The sequence below is a fragment of the Petaurus breviceps genome, unplaced genomic scaffold (genome assembly GCF_028583685.1).
Source record: "Petaurus breviceps papuanus isolate PSGF00001 unplaced genomic scaffold, PetGlider_PUasm1.0 90804, whole genome shotgun sequence".
Classification (NCBI taxonomy): domain Eukaryota; kingdom Metazoa; phylum Chordata; class Mammalia; order Diprotodontia; family Petauridae; genus Petaurus; species Petaurus breviceps.
In genome coordinates, this window is record NW_027187348.1 from 6,596,822 (window position 1) to 6,613,224 (window position 16,403).

General features: G+C 40.2%; 1 protein-coding gene across 1 annotated transcript; it reads left to right on the plus strand.

The window, feature by feature from the left end:
- The first annotated feature begins 58 nt into the window (after window positions 1-58).
- On the plus strand, window positions 59-15,706 carry LOC138147568 (von Willebrand factor A domain-containing protein 5A-like). The gene is made up of 9 exons (XM_069070098.1): window positions 59-373; window positions 1,037-1,201; window positions 1,695-1,795; window positions 2,013-2,266; window positions 2,813-2,896; window positions 3,017-3,157; window positions 12,947-13,083; window positions 13,455-13,581; window positions 14,502-15,706. Exons 1-9 carry the CDS (start codon window positions 362-364, stop codon window positions 14,579-14,581), a joined length of 1,101 nt encoding a protein of 366 aa, XP_068926199.1. The 5' UTR covers window positions 59-361; the 3' UTR covers window positions 14,582-15,706.
- Window positions 15,707-16,403: the final 697 nt, after the last annotated feature.

The following is a 16,403-nucleotide window of genomic DNA, read 5'->3' on the forward strand; positions in this document are numbered from 1 at the left end:
GACACATCCTTACTCTCCATGGCTCTGGGCCTAAGTTTCTCCATCTGGAATATGAGGGGTGTGGCTAGACAGCCTCAGAGGCTTCTTCCTGCTCTCCATCTATGATTCTGTGATGATGATCTGTAGATGACTGGGTATCTGATCTCCAAGGAGCTCTCCACCCCCTAAGGCATTTGTCCTCTAATTCCCCAGTGAAGTAGGTGTCAGGAACCCTTTCCTAAGACTTCCTCTGGCCAGCCTGCTGCCTTTTCATTACAGGTGTTTCTCTTTTGGAATTGGAGAAGGGGCTTCCACCAGCCTTATTAAAGGCATTGCTCGGGCAGCTGGGGGCACGGCAGAATTCATCACGGGCAGGGACAGAATGCAGCCTAAGGTGACATGGTTTCCTTTTATGCAAAAGCATCTCTTCTACATTGAGTGACAAGCTAACTGAGCAGGGAAACGTCCTTGTCCCTGTGTCCCGTGCCCTAGTGTATTTTTTGTTGAATTGCTTGGGAAATGTGCCTTGTTTTTAAAAAGGAACCTTTTCCTTTCTGGATCTTGGGCCATTACAGCTGTACATCTGAGAGCTGTTGTGTGTATGGAGATGGAGTGACCTCAGTGTGTGTTGAAAAGGATCCAGGATATTCCCTGGAAAAGTCTCTGGTTACGAGAGACAGATGCGTTAGGGACATGGACATGAAGTGGATAAAAGGTACAAAGACAGGAGCTGGACTCACAGACCAGCACTTTCTCTATTTCCCTGAAGGTTCTGGCTCTACAACTTGGATTTACCTTTGTTGTCAACTGTAAAAATCCCACTACTCCAATTTTCCTGTAAAGGACAAAAAGAAATGGCGGTAGTGATTGCTGTGATACATATTGAAGAGTTTAGAAGAGGGTTGAAGCCTTGGTTTCTCATAAGACCAAGGAGAAGGGAATATCTTCTCAGCTCTCATTTATCCTTTCCCATCAAGTCCCCTCCCTTGCTGTAAACCCTCCTTTTCTCGGGGTCCCTTCTAGCTCAACCTCTGCAGCTTCCATTGTGTCCCCCCAGGCCCTGCGGTCCCTGAAGCGGGCCCTGCAGCCAGTGGTACAGGACGTCTCCCTGACCTGGACTCTGCCCCCTGGGCTGGAAGCTACCTTGCTCTCTCCAGCCCCTACTGTCATCTTCTGGGGTCAGAGGCTAATCGTCTATGCCCAGCTGAAAGGGACAAATGCAGTAAGTGCCCATTCCTACTTTTGGGACCCGTGGTTGTGGTAGCCAATGGCCTGACTCTGCCCTGGGCTTTTCCTTTTCTGTCTGAGGGTAGGTATGTGGGCTTATCTAGAGGATGGCCCATAGAAGGCAGGAACCGGTGCTCTCATTCCCTTTCCCTTCTGATATATCTGGACCTTGACAATGTTTTGTTTTGTTTTTTTCCCCTGAACATTACTTCATTCTCACGTAGTGTGGTATGTGGGAGAGAGTCATGGCACTGGGGTCCACAGACCTGGTTCAAATCTCACCTGAGATGCTCGTGACTTATGATCAGGAACCAGGCACTGAGCTGCTGTGGACCTCTGTTCCCAGCTACGTAAAATGAAGGGGTCAGGCTGCATGTCCTTTGAGATCACTGCAAGCTCTAGAGCTATTGTCTCATGCTTGTGATTTAGGCCTCAAACTCCCCTTAATGGTCTGCCTACTCCCTGAGCTCTCTGTTTTTCCTTTCTAGTCCAAAGAGGCAGCAGGTGAGGTCTGTCTTCACTACAAGCTCCAAGGTGGTGACTTTAGGAACACAGTGCCATTTTGCCTGGATCCCAGAGCAGATGACAAGTAAGAACCCTTGGTGATTCCTCCCTCCCTTTTCATCTGCCTTTTTGTTGTTGAGTCTTCTCTTCCTCCCTTTCTCATTAGTCTCTCTCCTGTGGATCCTGACATCTATTCTTTTTACTCCTCACTTGCTATTCCTGGCCATTGGGAATCCTTTGGAACTGGGGCTTAGGACTGCCTTCCCAGGCCCCCATAGACAGCACAGATTTTCTTGTTCCAGACTTACCATTCACCGCCTGGCTGCCAAGTCCTTGATCCAGATCCTTGATGGAAACTTTCAGGATGTTGCAGAAGTGAAAAAAAAAGTGGTGGATGTTAGCCTTCAGTCGGGAGTTGTGTCCTCTCATACTGCCTACATTGCTATCAATAAGGAGCTCAATGAGCCCATTCAGGGGCCCCTAAGTCGGAGGGACATTCCATTGGCATCTTTTTATTACGGCTCTCCTGCTTTTTCTTGCCATGTAGGAAGTGCAAGTAAGGTGGATCTGAGCCCCTTTTCTCATATTCTATAGATAAAGACGTCACTTTTTTGGTGTTTTTCTTTTCATTTCTGGAAATCATGAATGGAATTTTCAGATGTTTTATTGCAGCAGCTTTCCTGCTGCAGTGGGAGGGGAGGAAACATCTCTTGGGGGAGATGGAAAATCATAGAGAGGAAATAAACGGGAGGGGGAAGAAGTATTAAGAAGTAGAAATCTTAGAGGGTAAGAAAGCCATATCTGCTAAAAGTATAGCCATTTTATTCATGTATCCTTTAAACTATAGTAGATGGGAACAAAATATTCTGTAGCTGTGTATTACCTACCAAAAAGATTTTGAGGACACACAGAACAGCTGATATAGGGGGCTACTTTGACATTTCCTGAGACAGAAACCCCTAGGAGAATATCTTACAGCTAGAGAGACAGTATGCTGGGGGCCACACCCCTTGAAGAATAGTCTTCCTTCCTGTGGACTTCCTCCCTGACCCAGGGATACTGAGGCTGTTCTGATCTTAACTCCTCTCCTGCTGGGTTGCAGGTAGAATAACACCTTGCCGTAGAATTATGCATTCAAATCCTGCATCTGCAATGTCCAATACCTTTGGAGCATCTGCTGTGTCAGGTGAGCTTGATGATTGGAATATAGCTAAATTTTTGAGTCAGTCTTCCAAAATGATATCTGCCAGAGGTAATATTCCATTTTTTTCCTTTTCTTTTATATTTTTGTCTTTTCTACCTGCAGGAGTTTTCAGAAAACTTGGCCTTCCCTTAGGAAAAAAAAAGAAGACACTTAGGACTCCAGATTCAGGAAAGACTTCTTTTAAAATGGCGTCATCCCCACTGAGGGAAAGTATCATGACCCCAGAGGGTTTCAAGGATATAGGTAAGGGGGTGTAGCACCATTGCAATATTTACAGCACCCATGATCATGAACAAGACTGTGACTATAAATATTGCATGAAATTTGATTGCAAAATATACCAAACTATCCACATAGTGGACAGAACTGAAGCATTTATTTAGACACCAGAAAACAGAATACCAAAACCAGTAAGCTGAGATATTAAGAAGCGGTAATAACCCTGAGAGCCACAGCATCCTTCAGCCTTTCCACAAACCAATACAAGAGCAATATTTATTCTCAACCTCTCTCCTTGCCTGAGCACCTCTCTCTCTCCCACCATCCATGTGGCTCTGGCTTCCAGTTTCCTATGGGTTCTACTTCCCTTCAGCAAACTCCTCCCACCACAGGTTCCATGTGACTACATTCAGCCTATCAGGGGGCAGAGTTTACTTTCAAAACAGCGGAGGTCTTCAAATTCCCCCCTAGGTCTATTAAGGGGCAGGGAAGATCTTCAAATTCCCATTCCCATTACAGGGGCCCTCTGGACTTTGCTTTGGGTCATTACCTTTTTGTGAGCTGCAAACCTTTATCCAGATGATTATTAGTTTGAGGCTTGACCTCTGAAAAGTATTAGACAAGGGAAGGAAATTGTTTCATCTTCATGTTGCCCCCTGTAGGCCTTGCTTCCTTGTTCCCTGGTTACTTGTATCATTTCTTCACAAAGATGTACTCTTCTTCCTGGTGCCTAAGCATCAGCTCTTTCTTCTCTCTTCTCTGCTCCAATCTTCACCAGACTTTGTGACTCCCAGTAAAAGGAGAGGAATCTTGTTTATGCAGGTTGGTACCAAACAGCCCCATCCTTTCCTAGGATCTGCTGTCACAGATGTGTCTGGAGCTCTCCTTACTATGTGATCAGTGAGGTTATGAGTCACTGGAGTTTATCAAGAAGGGGAGTCACATGGTTAGGTCTGCATTTTAGGAAAATCCCTTTTGCAGCTGTCTGGAGGGTGGATTGGAGTGGGGAGAGACTTAAGGCAGAGAGGCCAGTGAGCAGGCAATGCAATAATCCCAGGGGGCAGTGAATTAGGTTGATGACCATGTAGCTGGATATAAAGGGAAGAGAGTGCTGTGGGAGGTTAATGGGATCAGATCTGGCAACTGATCTGGCTGTATGGGGTGAATGAGAGGAATTGAGGATGATTTCAAGGTCGTAAATCTGTTCACTGAAAGAATGACTATGCCCTGAGCAGAAATAACCTATGAAGAAGGATGGATTTGGGGAGGAAGGTAATGAGTCTGTTGTGGACATGGACTTGGAGATGCCTACAGGATATTGAGTTTACAATGTCCAATAGGGATTTGGTTATGTGAAGGTACAAATAGCTCTAGGAGAGAGATGTGGACTAGAAGTAGAGATCTGGCCATGGTCTGCATGGAGATAGTTAAATCTGTGGGAGCTGGTCGTGTCACATACTCAGTATAAAGAGAAAATAGGAGTCCTCAGCGAGAACCTTTCAGTTTAACCACACTTAGCGATTGTGTATAAATGATGGTCCAGGAAGGGAGACTGAGAAGGGTTGACCAGCTAGAGAGTCTTGTCACAAAAATGGCTAAAATTATAGCCATTTTATTCCAGTGTCCCTTAACTTCTTAACTTACAGTTATGTAGAAGAGTGAGTATCTAAGAAGCCAAGGGTGCCCCCAAATGTTAATTGCTGTAGATAGGTTGAGATGGTTTAGCTTTTGAGAAAAGACTATCTGATTTGTAAGTTGAGTCCACTGGTAATTTAGGACAGAATAGCTTTAGTCATAAGATTGGAAAGCAAGAAAGATGTTGAGAGGTGAAATGATCAAGGAAGTAGAGGCAGAAATTGGAAATACTTTTTTATTCATATTTCCTGTCAATCATCTGAAAATCCCAATGTTAGTCTCAATCTCAATCTGTTCATCACTTCCCATCTCTACTTTTTATTGCTGCATTCAGCATGCAGCAGTGCTTTTAATACACACAAAAAAGTATAACTGTGATCATACATCCTGTAGTTTCTTGTTCAGTTTTTGTGATATTCAGAAATGTATTCTGGGGTGGTTCTGGTGATGTTCTCTGCCCCTATAGGATCTGAAGGAGTGGATACCTCTTTTCAGGTGAGATAATCCCAGGAGGTTCTCCTGTCATGTCACAGCCTTATGTCTCAGAAAGTCAGAAGAGTTTTCTTTTGCTATGGCACTTGGACACATGTTTCCTGAGGATAAAACCACAAACCATAATCAGAAGTTGGAAAGTCACAAATGAAATTTTGATATAAGAAAAAAGCATGTTATGATCTAGAGCTATGCAGAAGTTTAATGGGCCGCCTAGAGGTAGTGTGTACCCCTTCACAGGAGGTCTGTAAGTAAAGGCTGGAGGGATAGTGTTGTGGGGATTCCTGTGAGTTTATTTGGAATTTGACCAGAGGACTATGGTGCTTCCTTAAAATGCTGAAGTTTTGAGATTCTCTGAAAAGGCTGTGTTAGTCAGGAAGCCATCAGCCATTCATTTTTCTCTGTCTATTTTACAAATGATCTTTCTGGTGAATCTACTTCGTCTTTCTTCTGAAGGCCACAAATGTGCTTTACTGAAAGGATTGAGCTCTCAGCATCACCTCCATGGGAAGCCCATCAGACTCATTCCATAGCTTCACATGTTCTGCCTTTTCACTTCCTTCTCTACATTGAACTTGCCAACTTGTTAACCTATGTGGGATTCCCCTGTTCTTTAGATACTCCCAGTTCTCTGAAATATGAAGCTCTCCTTATCTTTAAAAATTCATAATTTAGTAATACATTGAAGAATTTTGCTAAGAGTCAAAATCAAGGATGGTAGCCTATAATGGAAAGACTCCCCTCTCTTTTCTTTTTAGAAAAATGAAGGGGAATCAATTTCTAATGTCATTAGACTTTTGCATTCCTTTCTTGTTTTTTAAAAAATAAATTGCTATAATTTGCTTTTATATCCCTTTTGTTTCTGAATATCTCAATACCCATTCTTTTTATTGTAACAGAAGATTGCCAGTCAACACTGTAGCTGTGTCTGACAGTATGTGCATTTTCCCAAATCCATATTACTTCTGGCTTTGCAAAGAAAGGACCCTCCATTCTTTTTTTTTTTTCGCTTTTTTGAGGCAGGGAAGGAAGGGCAATTGGGGTTAAGTGACTTGCTCAAGGTCACATGGCTAGCAAGTCTTAAGTGTCTGAAGTTGGATTTGAACTCAGGACCTCCTGACTCCAGGCCCTTTAGTCACTTGCCGCCTAGCCACCCCAGGAACCTCCATGCTTTCTGAGAAAATTTTATTCTCCATGATAAGCTGGAGAATCAAGAGGCTTTCCACCAGAATTTCTTTTTTCTTTCTTTCTCTCTCTCTTTTTCTTTATTTCTTTCTAAATAAAATTATTTTAATAAATTACTATTTAAAAAAATAAGTTGAGTTTGATAGGTAAGAAAAATGAAAAAAAAAAACCAAGAAGGGCAAAAATACAGGATATGAGATTTCAGCAGTATTTGTATAAACAATTGCTTTGTAAAGGGTTAAAATTAAGTTAATATCCTGTTCACTTACAATCAATACTTCAAAGAAAAGACACATTTGGAAGACCATCGTACATCTTAAGTTTGGGGCACATTTAAGCTACTATAATTTGTCATCATTTATATTCACCAAATTTGTAGTCATTAAAATGTTTTATTTTTAAAAGAAATTATACTGACATGGATTTGCTGAAAAAAATTCTTTTTTTAACATAACTGAATTCTGAAGCACTACAGAATGCTTAACATTGAAGAAAACTGTCAATAAGCTTACTTGATAAGAAATGTTCTTAAACATGAATTACTTCCTGAAACTGGAATCTTGATGAATATTCCTGTTTTTTTTCTAAGCTTTCTCCTTACCTGCTTACTTTCCAGCTGCAAATTATCAATATATCTGGTTAACCAGAAGAAAAAGAAAACTTAGGGGTGGTAGTTTGCCAGTCAGAAATCTGCCAAAGTCAAGGTGGGATTCACAGACATCATTAGATACTTCCTGAGATCACAGTACAGGGTGAACCTACTCGTAATGGTTTCTTTCTGATTCAAATATTAATCTAGCTTTTCTGTCATTTAGTGTATGAATAGCTACCACTTGAACCTGATGGAAAGATAAGCATAGATGGTATATTCTCATAGGTCACTGAGAAATTCCCCTTGCCCTCCATATATGCTGTTCTACCATTCCTATTAGTAGAATTCATGGTCAGACCTTTTCACTGAGCTTGGGATGCTTTTTCCCTGGTTTATTTCTTTAAAAAAAATCATTGATTTTCCCCTGAATTATATGTTAGAACAATTTTAAAAGTTTTTGAATTCCGAATTTTATTCCTACTCCCTCCTTCCTTGCCCCATGCCAGCTAGTAAGCCCACTGATATAGGTTATGTGTGTAAAATCATGTAAAATATTTCATATCAGTCATTTTGTGCAAGATGACTGAAAGAGAGAAAGAAAGAGAAAAATAGTATGCTTCAGTCAGAATCAATTCTTTCTCTGGAAGTAGATTACATGTTTCATCATGAGTCTCATCATGATGGCCTTGCTGAGAATAGCTCTATCATTCACAGTTTTTCATCGTACAATATAGTTGTTACTGTGTACAATACTGTCCTGGTTCTGCTTACTTTACTTTATATCAGTTCATATAAGTTTTCAGGTTTTTCTGAAATCATCCGGCTTATCATTGCTTATAGCAAATAATATTCTGTTACAAACATATACCACAACTTCTTCAACCATTCTCCAATTGATAGGTATTCCCTCTAATTCTAATTCTTAGCTATCATCAGAAGAGCTTCTAATACTTTTGTACAAATAGGTTCTTTTCCTTTTTTTGTTCTTTTTATTCTCTTTGGGATACAGACCTAACAGTGGTATTGCTGGATCAAAGGTTATGTGCAGTTTGATTGCCCTGTGGGTACAGTTCTAAATTCCTCCGCAGAATGGTTGGAGCAATCTATAACTCCCCCAACAGTGCATTAGGGTCCCAGTTTTTCTATATCCCCTCCAACATTTGTCATTTTCCTTTTATGTCATATTATCTCATCACTGTATGTGAGGTAGTACCTCAGAGTTGTTTTCATTTGTAATTCACTAACCAGTAGTAGTTTGAACATTTTTTCATATGACTATAGATAGCTTTAATTTCTTTGTCTGAAAACTGCCTGTTCATATCCTGGAACTATTTCTCAATTGGGGAATGTCTTTTATTCTTACAAGTTTGACTCAGTTCTTTATATATTTGACTAATGAATCTTTTAATTAAATTTGCTTTAATTCTTTTCTGCATCTATTGAGATGATATGATTTCTCTTGGTCTTGTCATTAATGTGGTCAATTATGCTAAGTTTCCTCTTTTGAATCAGCCCTGGTATTTTTCTGATATAAATCCCACCTGTTCCTAGTGTAGGATCCTTGTGATATTTTGCTGTAATCTCCTTGCTAATATTTAAATTTAGCATTTATTCAGAATTTTTTCATTCATTCATTAGGGATATTGGTCTATGATTTTCCCTTTCTATTTCACTCTTCCTGATTTAGGTACCATAATGTGGTAGATCTCCTTCCTTGCCTATATTTCCAAATATTTTATATAACATTGGGATTAATTGTTCTTTGAAATGTTTACTTGAATTCACTTTGGAATCCAACTAGCCCTGGGGAGTTTTTTCTTAGGAATTTCTTTGATGACTTGCCCAATTTCTTTTTCTAAAAAGGAGTTATTAAAGTATTCTATTTCTTCTTCTTTTCATCTAGGCAGCTTATCTTTTTGTAAATATTCATCCATTTCATTTAGCTTGTCAGATTTATGAGCATATAATTGGGCAAAATAGCTCCTAATGATTGCTTTAATTTCTGCTTCCTTGTTGGTAAATTTGACCCCTTCATTTTTTAATACTGGTAGTCTAGTTTTCTTCTTTCCTTTTTGAAGTCAAATTAACCAATGGTTTATCTATTTTATTATTATTTTCTCAAAACCAGCTCCTAATTTTATTTATTAGCTCCCTTTCAATTTTATTAATCTCTCTTTCAATCTTCAGGATTTTCAATTGGGGATTTACCTGAGAAGTTTTAATTTATTCCCTTTTTTTTTTTAATTTGCGTGCCCAATCCTTCAGTCTTTCCTTTTCTATTTTATTGATGTAAAAATTTTGAGATATGAAATTGCCCCTAAATATTACTTTGTCCTGCATCCCATAAATTTTAGCATGTTGTCTCATTGTTGCTATTCTATTTAATGAAATTATTTATTGTTTCTATGGTTTCTTCTTTGAACAACTTATTTTTTAGGATTATATTTTTTGGTTTCCAATTGAGTTTTAATCTATCTTTTCACTTTATTAAATGTAATTTTTTTCATTGTGATCTGAAAAGGGTGCATTTAACATTTCTGCTTTTTTGCATTTGGTTGTGTGATTTTTATGCCCTAATACGTGGTCAGTTTTTGTGAAAGTGCCATATACTGCTGAGGAAAAGATATATTTCTTTCTATTCAATTTTCTCCAGAGATCCCATCATGTTTAAGTTTTCCAGAATTCTATTCAAATCCTTAACTTCTTTCTTGTTCATTTTGTGGTTAGATTTATCTAGTTCTCAGAGAAGGACGTTGAGGTCCTCCACTAGTATAGTTCTACCATCAATTTCCTCCTGTAACTCATTTAACTTTTTCAAAACTTAGACTTCAAAACCATTTGGTGCACATCTGTTTAGTATTGATATTATTTCATTGTCTATGGTACCTTCCAGCATGCTTTAGTTTCCTTCCTTATCTCTTTTAAGTAGGTCTATTTTTGTTTTGTCTGAAATTATAATTACTATCCCTGCTTTTTTTGCTTCAGCTGAAGCATAGTAGATTCTGCTCCAGCCCCTTACCTTTACACTGTGTGTCTCTGTTTCAAATGTATTCCTTATAAACATCATATTGTGTGATGTTGGTTTTTAGTCTACTCTGCTATCCACTTCTCTTTTATAGGTGAGTTCATCTCATTCATATTTATAATGATAACTATGTGTGTATTTTCCTCCACCCTGTTTTCCCCTGTTTGTCTTTCTTCTTTTCCATTTCACTCTGTCCCTCTGCAAAAGTGTTTTACTTCTGGATCACTGCCTCCTCTAATCCACTTTCCCTTCTATCAGCCAATCTGATAGGTGTGATGTGGCACCTCAGAGTTATTTTGATTTGCATTTCTCTAGTCAATAGAGGTTTAGAGCATTTTTTATATGAATATAGAAAGCTTTAATTTTTTCCTCTGAAAATTGCCTGTTCATATTCTTTGATCAATTCTTAACTGGGGAATGACTTGTATTCTTATCAGTTTGACTTGGTTCTCTATGTATTTTAGATGTGAGGCCTTTATCAGAGATAATGCCTATAAAAATTGTTTCCCAGCTTTCTGCTTTCCTTTTAATCTTGATGTCATTGGCTTTGTGCCAAAACATTAATTTACTGTTATAAAAAATGATCCATTTTGCATTTCATAATGTTCTCTGTCTCTGTTTTGTCCTAAGTTCTTCTGTTCTCCATAGATCTGATAGGTAAACTATTCCTTACTCTCCTAATTTGCTTCTACTATCAGCCTTTTTATCTAAACTGTGTACCCATTTTGACTTTATCTTGGTATACGTTGTACAATGTTGGTCTATGCTTCGTTTCTGCCATCCCATTTTCCAGTTTTCCCAGCAGTTTTTATTAAATAGTGAATTCTTCTCCCAGAAGCAGGAGTCTTTGGGTTTGTCTAACAGGAGATTACATTGATCATTGACTACTGTGATACGGTTCTTAACCTATTCTACTGATCCTACACTGTGCCTTAGCAAGTATCAAGTAGTTTTGATGATTGCTGCTTTATATTACAGTTTTACCTCTGGTATGGCTGGGCCATCTTCCCTTGTATTTCTTTTCAATAATTCCCTTGATATTCTAGGCCTTTTCTTCTTCCAGATGATTTTTTTTCAAAAATCAGTTATTTTATGCAACATTGGTATTTTAATTAGGAATGCTAGAAAGTCCTCCATTTCATTAAAGAACCATTTGTGCCCCTGAAGGAGTATACTCAGTTTTGCTGGTTAAGTGATTCTTGGTTGTAATCCTAACACTTTTGGCATCCAGAATATCACATTCTAAAGCTTCTCCTTTTATGTAGAAGGTACTAAAACCTATATGATGCTGATGCCTCCACAGTATTTGAATTGATTCTTTTTGTCTGTTTACCATATTTTTCTCCTTGTCTTGGGAGCTTTGGAATTTGGCTGTGATATTCCTTGGAGTTTTCATTTTGGGATCTCTTTCAGGAGTGGATTCTTGCCATTTCTGTTTTATCCTCTGGTTCCAATATATCAGGACAGTTTTCCCTAATAATTTCTTAAACGATGATGTCAAGGCCCCATTTTGGATCTGGCTTTATGGCAGTTCAATAATTCCTAAATTATCTCTCTCAATTTCCAGGTTAATATTGTTTCCACTGAGAAATTGAACATTTTGTATTTATCAAATTGTTTTAATTTTCTTTTATCATGTTTTTTTTTTTTTTTGCTTTATTTTTAGAGGGGGAGGGCAGGGTAATTGGGGTTAAGTGACTTGCCCAAGGTCCCATGACTAGTTAAGTGGTAAGTGTCTAAGGCCAGATTTGATCTTAGGTCCTCCAGATTCCAGTTACAGTGCTCTATTCACTGTACCACCTAGCCTTCCCTGTTTCATCATATCTTGATGTCTCATGGAATCTTTTGCTTCCTCTTGCCCAATACTAATTTTTAAGGAATTATTTTCTTCAGTCACCTTTTGTACCTTTTTTCCCCTAGTTTGACCAATTCTGTTTTTTTAAGGAGTCATTTTCTTTGTTGAATTTTTGTATATCTTCAAAAATTTTTTGTGTTTCTTTTACCATGCTGTTGACTCTTTTTTTCTTGGTCCTCTTTCACTACTCATTTCTTTTCCCAATTTTTCCTCTACTTCTCTAATTTGCTTTAAAAAATCCATTTTAAATATTGTAAAAATGAATGCTAAAAATATCTTGACATATAATTGGGGAAAAAAGTAAAATACTATTTCAAAAATATTATTCTTCAGGAAAAAATTAACGAAACCCCTTTTGAAACTCTCCCATGAGTTCTTTTGGGCATCAAGATCAATTTACATTTTTCTTTGAGACTTCACATGTAATCATTTTGACACTGTTCTAAATTTGTGATTTGATTCTTCCCTGTCATCATAGTATCTTTAGATGATCAAGTTCTTTTTTTGTGCTTTTATTTTCTGTCTGTTTAGTGACACTGTCCCATGCCTCTTGTTCCAGGCTCTGGGGCCTTGCTATAGTCTTTCACTGGGCCTGAGGGCCTGGGTACTAGCTTGCACTGGTTGGGAGGGCCTCCCTCCTGGTTTGTACTGTGGATGGGGTCTTGCTGCTGACTGACTGGAGGCGGGTTGGTCAGTACTTGCCAGGAATAGAGGAGGGACTAGCTGGTGGCAGGTACTGGGACCAGACCTTACTCTCCTTTTGGTCTGGCAATCCTGGCTTGCTCTGGGTCAGGGCCTGCCAGGTGTATTTTCCTGGGGCTCAGCAAGGTCTTTGTGGAATTGTGGGAGAGTTTGCTGGCTGAGGCTTCTTAGATATAAAGCCTGTGGTTTTCAAACCTAGGGTTGCTGCAAGGAGCTCTCTCCATTTCACCCTCCTAATGTATCCTGTTTGTGTGTAGTAGAGTGACATTTTCACTTAGCTACTGTGGGGGTGTGAGTGACACTGAAGTTTACTGTTTATTCCCCCAGACACATCCCCTCCAGAGTCACCACTTCTACAGCTGATTTCCCTCCAGAAGGCAGATGGTTCCTGGGAACTGGATGAAGCTCTGGCCTCAGTTCTGGGTGTGAGTGTTCAGAGTGCATTGGCTGCATTGCCTGACCAGGTAAGGTCCTACAGAGAGGAGGGCCTGGGGTAGGCTGTGTATTAGGGGAAGTGTAAGGGAGAGGGAGCAAGGGAGAGCAATTCACCTTTGGACAGAGTGACAAGAGCCATTGCCTGTTAGGTGTTATCTGTGACTGAGAGGTTAATGGAAATATTGCCTCAGAGCTAGATAGTTCCTCATGCATAGATGCTCAGTAAACTTTTGTTCATTGAATACAGCAACAGGTGCAGCGAAATGGAAGGAGAAGTAGATAATCTATCTCGGATCAGTCCTATCTCTGGTCCTGGATGGGCCAGGAACCATCCAAAAGGTTTTTCTGACCCTTTCTGGGTCCCCTGACCTTGGGGCCTGCGGTTCCATATGTTCTCTAGAGTAAAGATGTCCCAAGGTGGGCCACTATCTTGGCTGTGCTGTGGATGCGCAGCTGCAGTTGGGAGCAGAGAGAAGAATGGGAACTCCTGGAAAGGAAGGCTGTGGCATGGATCCAGGCTCGATCTGGTAAGGATTCTGCTGTGAGAACCTCTTTCCTCATAAATCAGCAGACTTCCTGTTCCCTTGGGATACTGTCTCCTTAACCTGTCTAGGGTGGAATATGGAGGGTATGAGGGCCTGATTCTTTTCTGTTCTACTTTCTTGGTCTTCCAACCCAGAGGAAGACTCAGAGGTAGTGAGGGACATAAGGGAGACAAGAAGAAGGAAGGAAATGCCCGTGGGTAAGGCTGGTAGGATATCAATAACTCTGCACAGAGTAGCCTTGGCTCTCTTCACTTCCTTCTGCCAGGCTGCTGGCACCCCTCCTACTTTAGTCCCATGGATGCCCTCAGGGTGAGCCTGAGACTGATCTAATAGCTATTCACTGCTCTGGTTTCAAGATCATTGTCCCTCAGAAGTGTTTGTGGGGCCAGGAAAAGTGAAAGGGGAGTTTAAGGGATGGAAAAAGAGAAAGAGCAGGAGTCTTGATGAGGATATAGCAGTGCCTTCTGTCGAGCATAGCAACTGCTTAAGGAATGTTTGGAGGTAGCAATGGTTGGCGGAGGACAGAATAGGAGTAGGGCTAGCTAGACAGTGCAGTGGACAGAGAGTTGGCCCTGGAATCAGGAGTTTCTGAGGGGAAATCTGGCCTCAGAGGCTTATAGACCCTCTGCAAGTCACTTAACCCTCTTGCCTCAGTTTCCACATAGGTAAAGTGATCTGAAGAAGGAAAAGACAAAGCATTTCAGTATCTTTGAGAAGAAAACCCCAATTGGGGTCACAAAGAATCAGCTGCTACTGAAATGATACAACTACAAGATGAAGGAGGAGAAAGAATGAATAAAGGAAGGAGGGATGAAAGGGAATGTGATCCAGACTGGTGAAGTAAATCCACTTTTCTACTTTTCCTGGCATTTCTCATATTCTCCATCTTTTTGTGTTCACAGATTCCTCCCTGGGTGAATGTATCAAAGCTGCCAATGCTCTCTTGAAATCATCTGTGGATCCTGCTGTCTTTGGCCTGTGAGAGTAGAAATGGCAGTGTTTATCTTTGGCTGCTGCTTCTTAGCCTCTGTTGATGTGCCTTTCCTTCTCTGTTATGCACATTCCCCATTGGGACTGGTCAGTGGGATTCCATTTGGTTCAATTCAAATGTTTAAAAAGGTCTCTACTATGTGTTGGCTATGTGCTAGGAGCTTTTGATATAAAGGCAAAAGTGATAGTCTTCTCCCACAAGCAGCTTGCATTGCACTGGGGAAAGTATCAAGTAAACAAATTAGAAAATTTGAAAATATTTACAGAATAAATAAAAATAAATTTAGGGGGGAAGGGGAGAAAAGAGGATAAATCAAGAAAGAACTCTTTCGGTTCCATAGACACTTTTATACTACATCATTCCTTGTGGTTACCAGAATCTGTGTCACTACGGGAAGGCAGATATTACTCTGGCTTTTGCCTTTCCCCCCTTTTACACTTTCTCAAGGGATATTAAAGAAAGAATGGTTTTCCCCTGTTAAAAACAAGTAAACAGGGAGGGAGATGCCTAATTTGAAGTGTCTTTTTGTCTATGTGCAGGTAGGCATTTCACTTTTGAGGTGAGAATAAAAATTTAGATGGAGATGGGACATCGATTTACCATGACATATGATATTGTATAGCAGAACTAGAAGTATTTGTATTACATGACTTGAAAAATTTCTTGTAACACTTTATCGTGCACACTACCAAGACAAAGCTGCTGAGCAGGGGAAGACCCAGACCAAGATAGCTAGAAGAGGAAGGGAGGCATTAGGTTTAATCTAACTCTGTGCCTGGGGAATGGGCTTAGGAAGAGCTGCCTAAACTGCCCTGAACCCTTCTGATTCTGTCTGTGGGGCCTTTATATCCTCTACTTCTACAAGCACTGATGAGCTCCCCATGCCACCTGTGGCAGCTGTTGGAGACACGGGGGCTGATCTGTGCTCATGGAGGAGGAATGTAGACAGAACTAGGTGAGAAATAAACATCTCCCTCTGTCTGAGATGAAGGAAAAGGCCCCTTCATGGTATCATCTTATATCCTCACTTGTTTTCTCATGGTTACTTGAGCTTTTCAGGTACCTGTTATTTGCTACAAATATTCTACCACCAAGAATAAAATGAGTTGCCTATTAGTGCTCTTTGTTTTGTGTGGTGCTTTCTTCTGCCTAGTCACAGTGTCTTGGTCCTTACACCCCTCAGCTGCTGTCCTGATTACCTGCTTTTCCCAGCGGGCAAACTCCTCCACTTCTGCTCTTTTTCTCCAGGTGTCCCACTGTCCCATCTCATGGGTAGGGCTCCATAATTCAGCCTCGAGTTGTGCATGTTTGTGGCAGGACTTCCCAGGAATGCCTTGATAAGTCTGCAATTCATGCATGGCCTTGGTGGATGAGAAAGCAATGGAATGATCTAAGATCTTTAAAAATTTGCCTAGTCATCTGGTATTTGGAGAACATTCTCAGTCTGTTTAGTGTAAGATACACAATCCTGACTCCAGCTCTTCTCCCCTTTTCAATTGACCTATCAATTTTTTAGGGAGAACAGAGAGCCCTAAGCAGTTAGATCCAAAACCTTCCTATAGGCCAAGGAGCTTCATGCCCAGGTGCTGAAGGATTTTATAGATCTTTGAGGTGTCCCTGGATGGTTCCTTCAGAAGTGTTGAGACTTCTAATATAATAATAGTCTAATCTTCAGAAATATGTGTGTATGTAGGGGGGATTTCTCATAAATGGCTACGGTCAATGTCCAAGTCTTCAATACAACCACTTTTGTCAACAGGCCTTTTACAGGTCATCAGGTATAGTTCATGGATTCCACAGGATTCCACAGGCC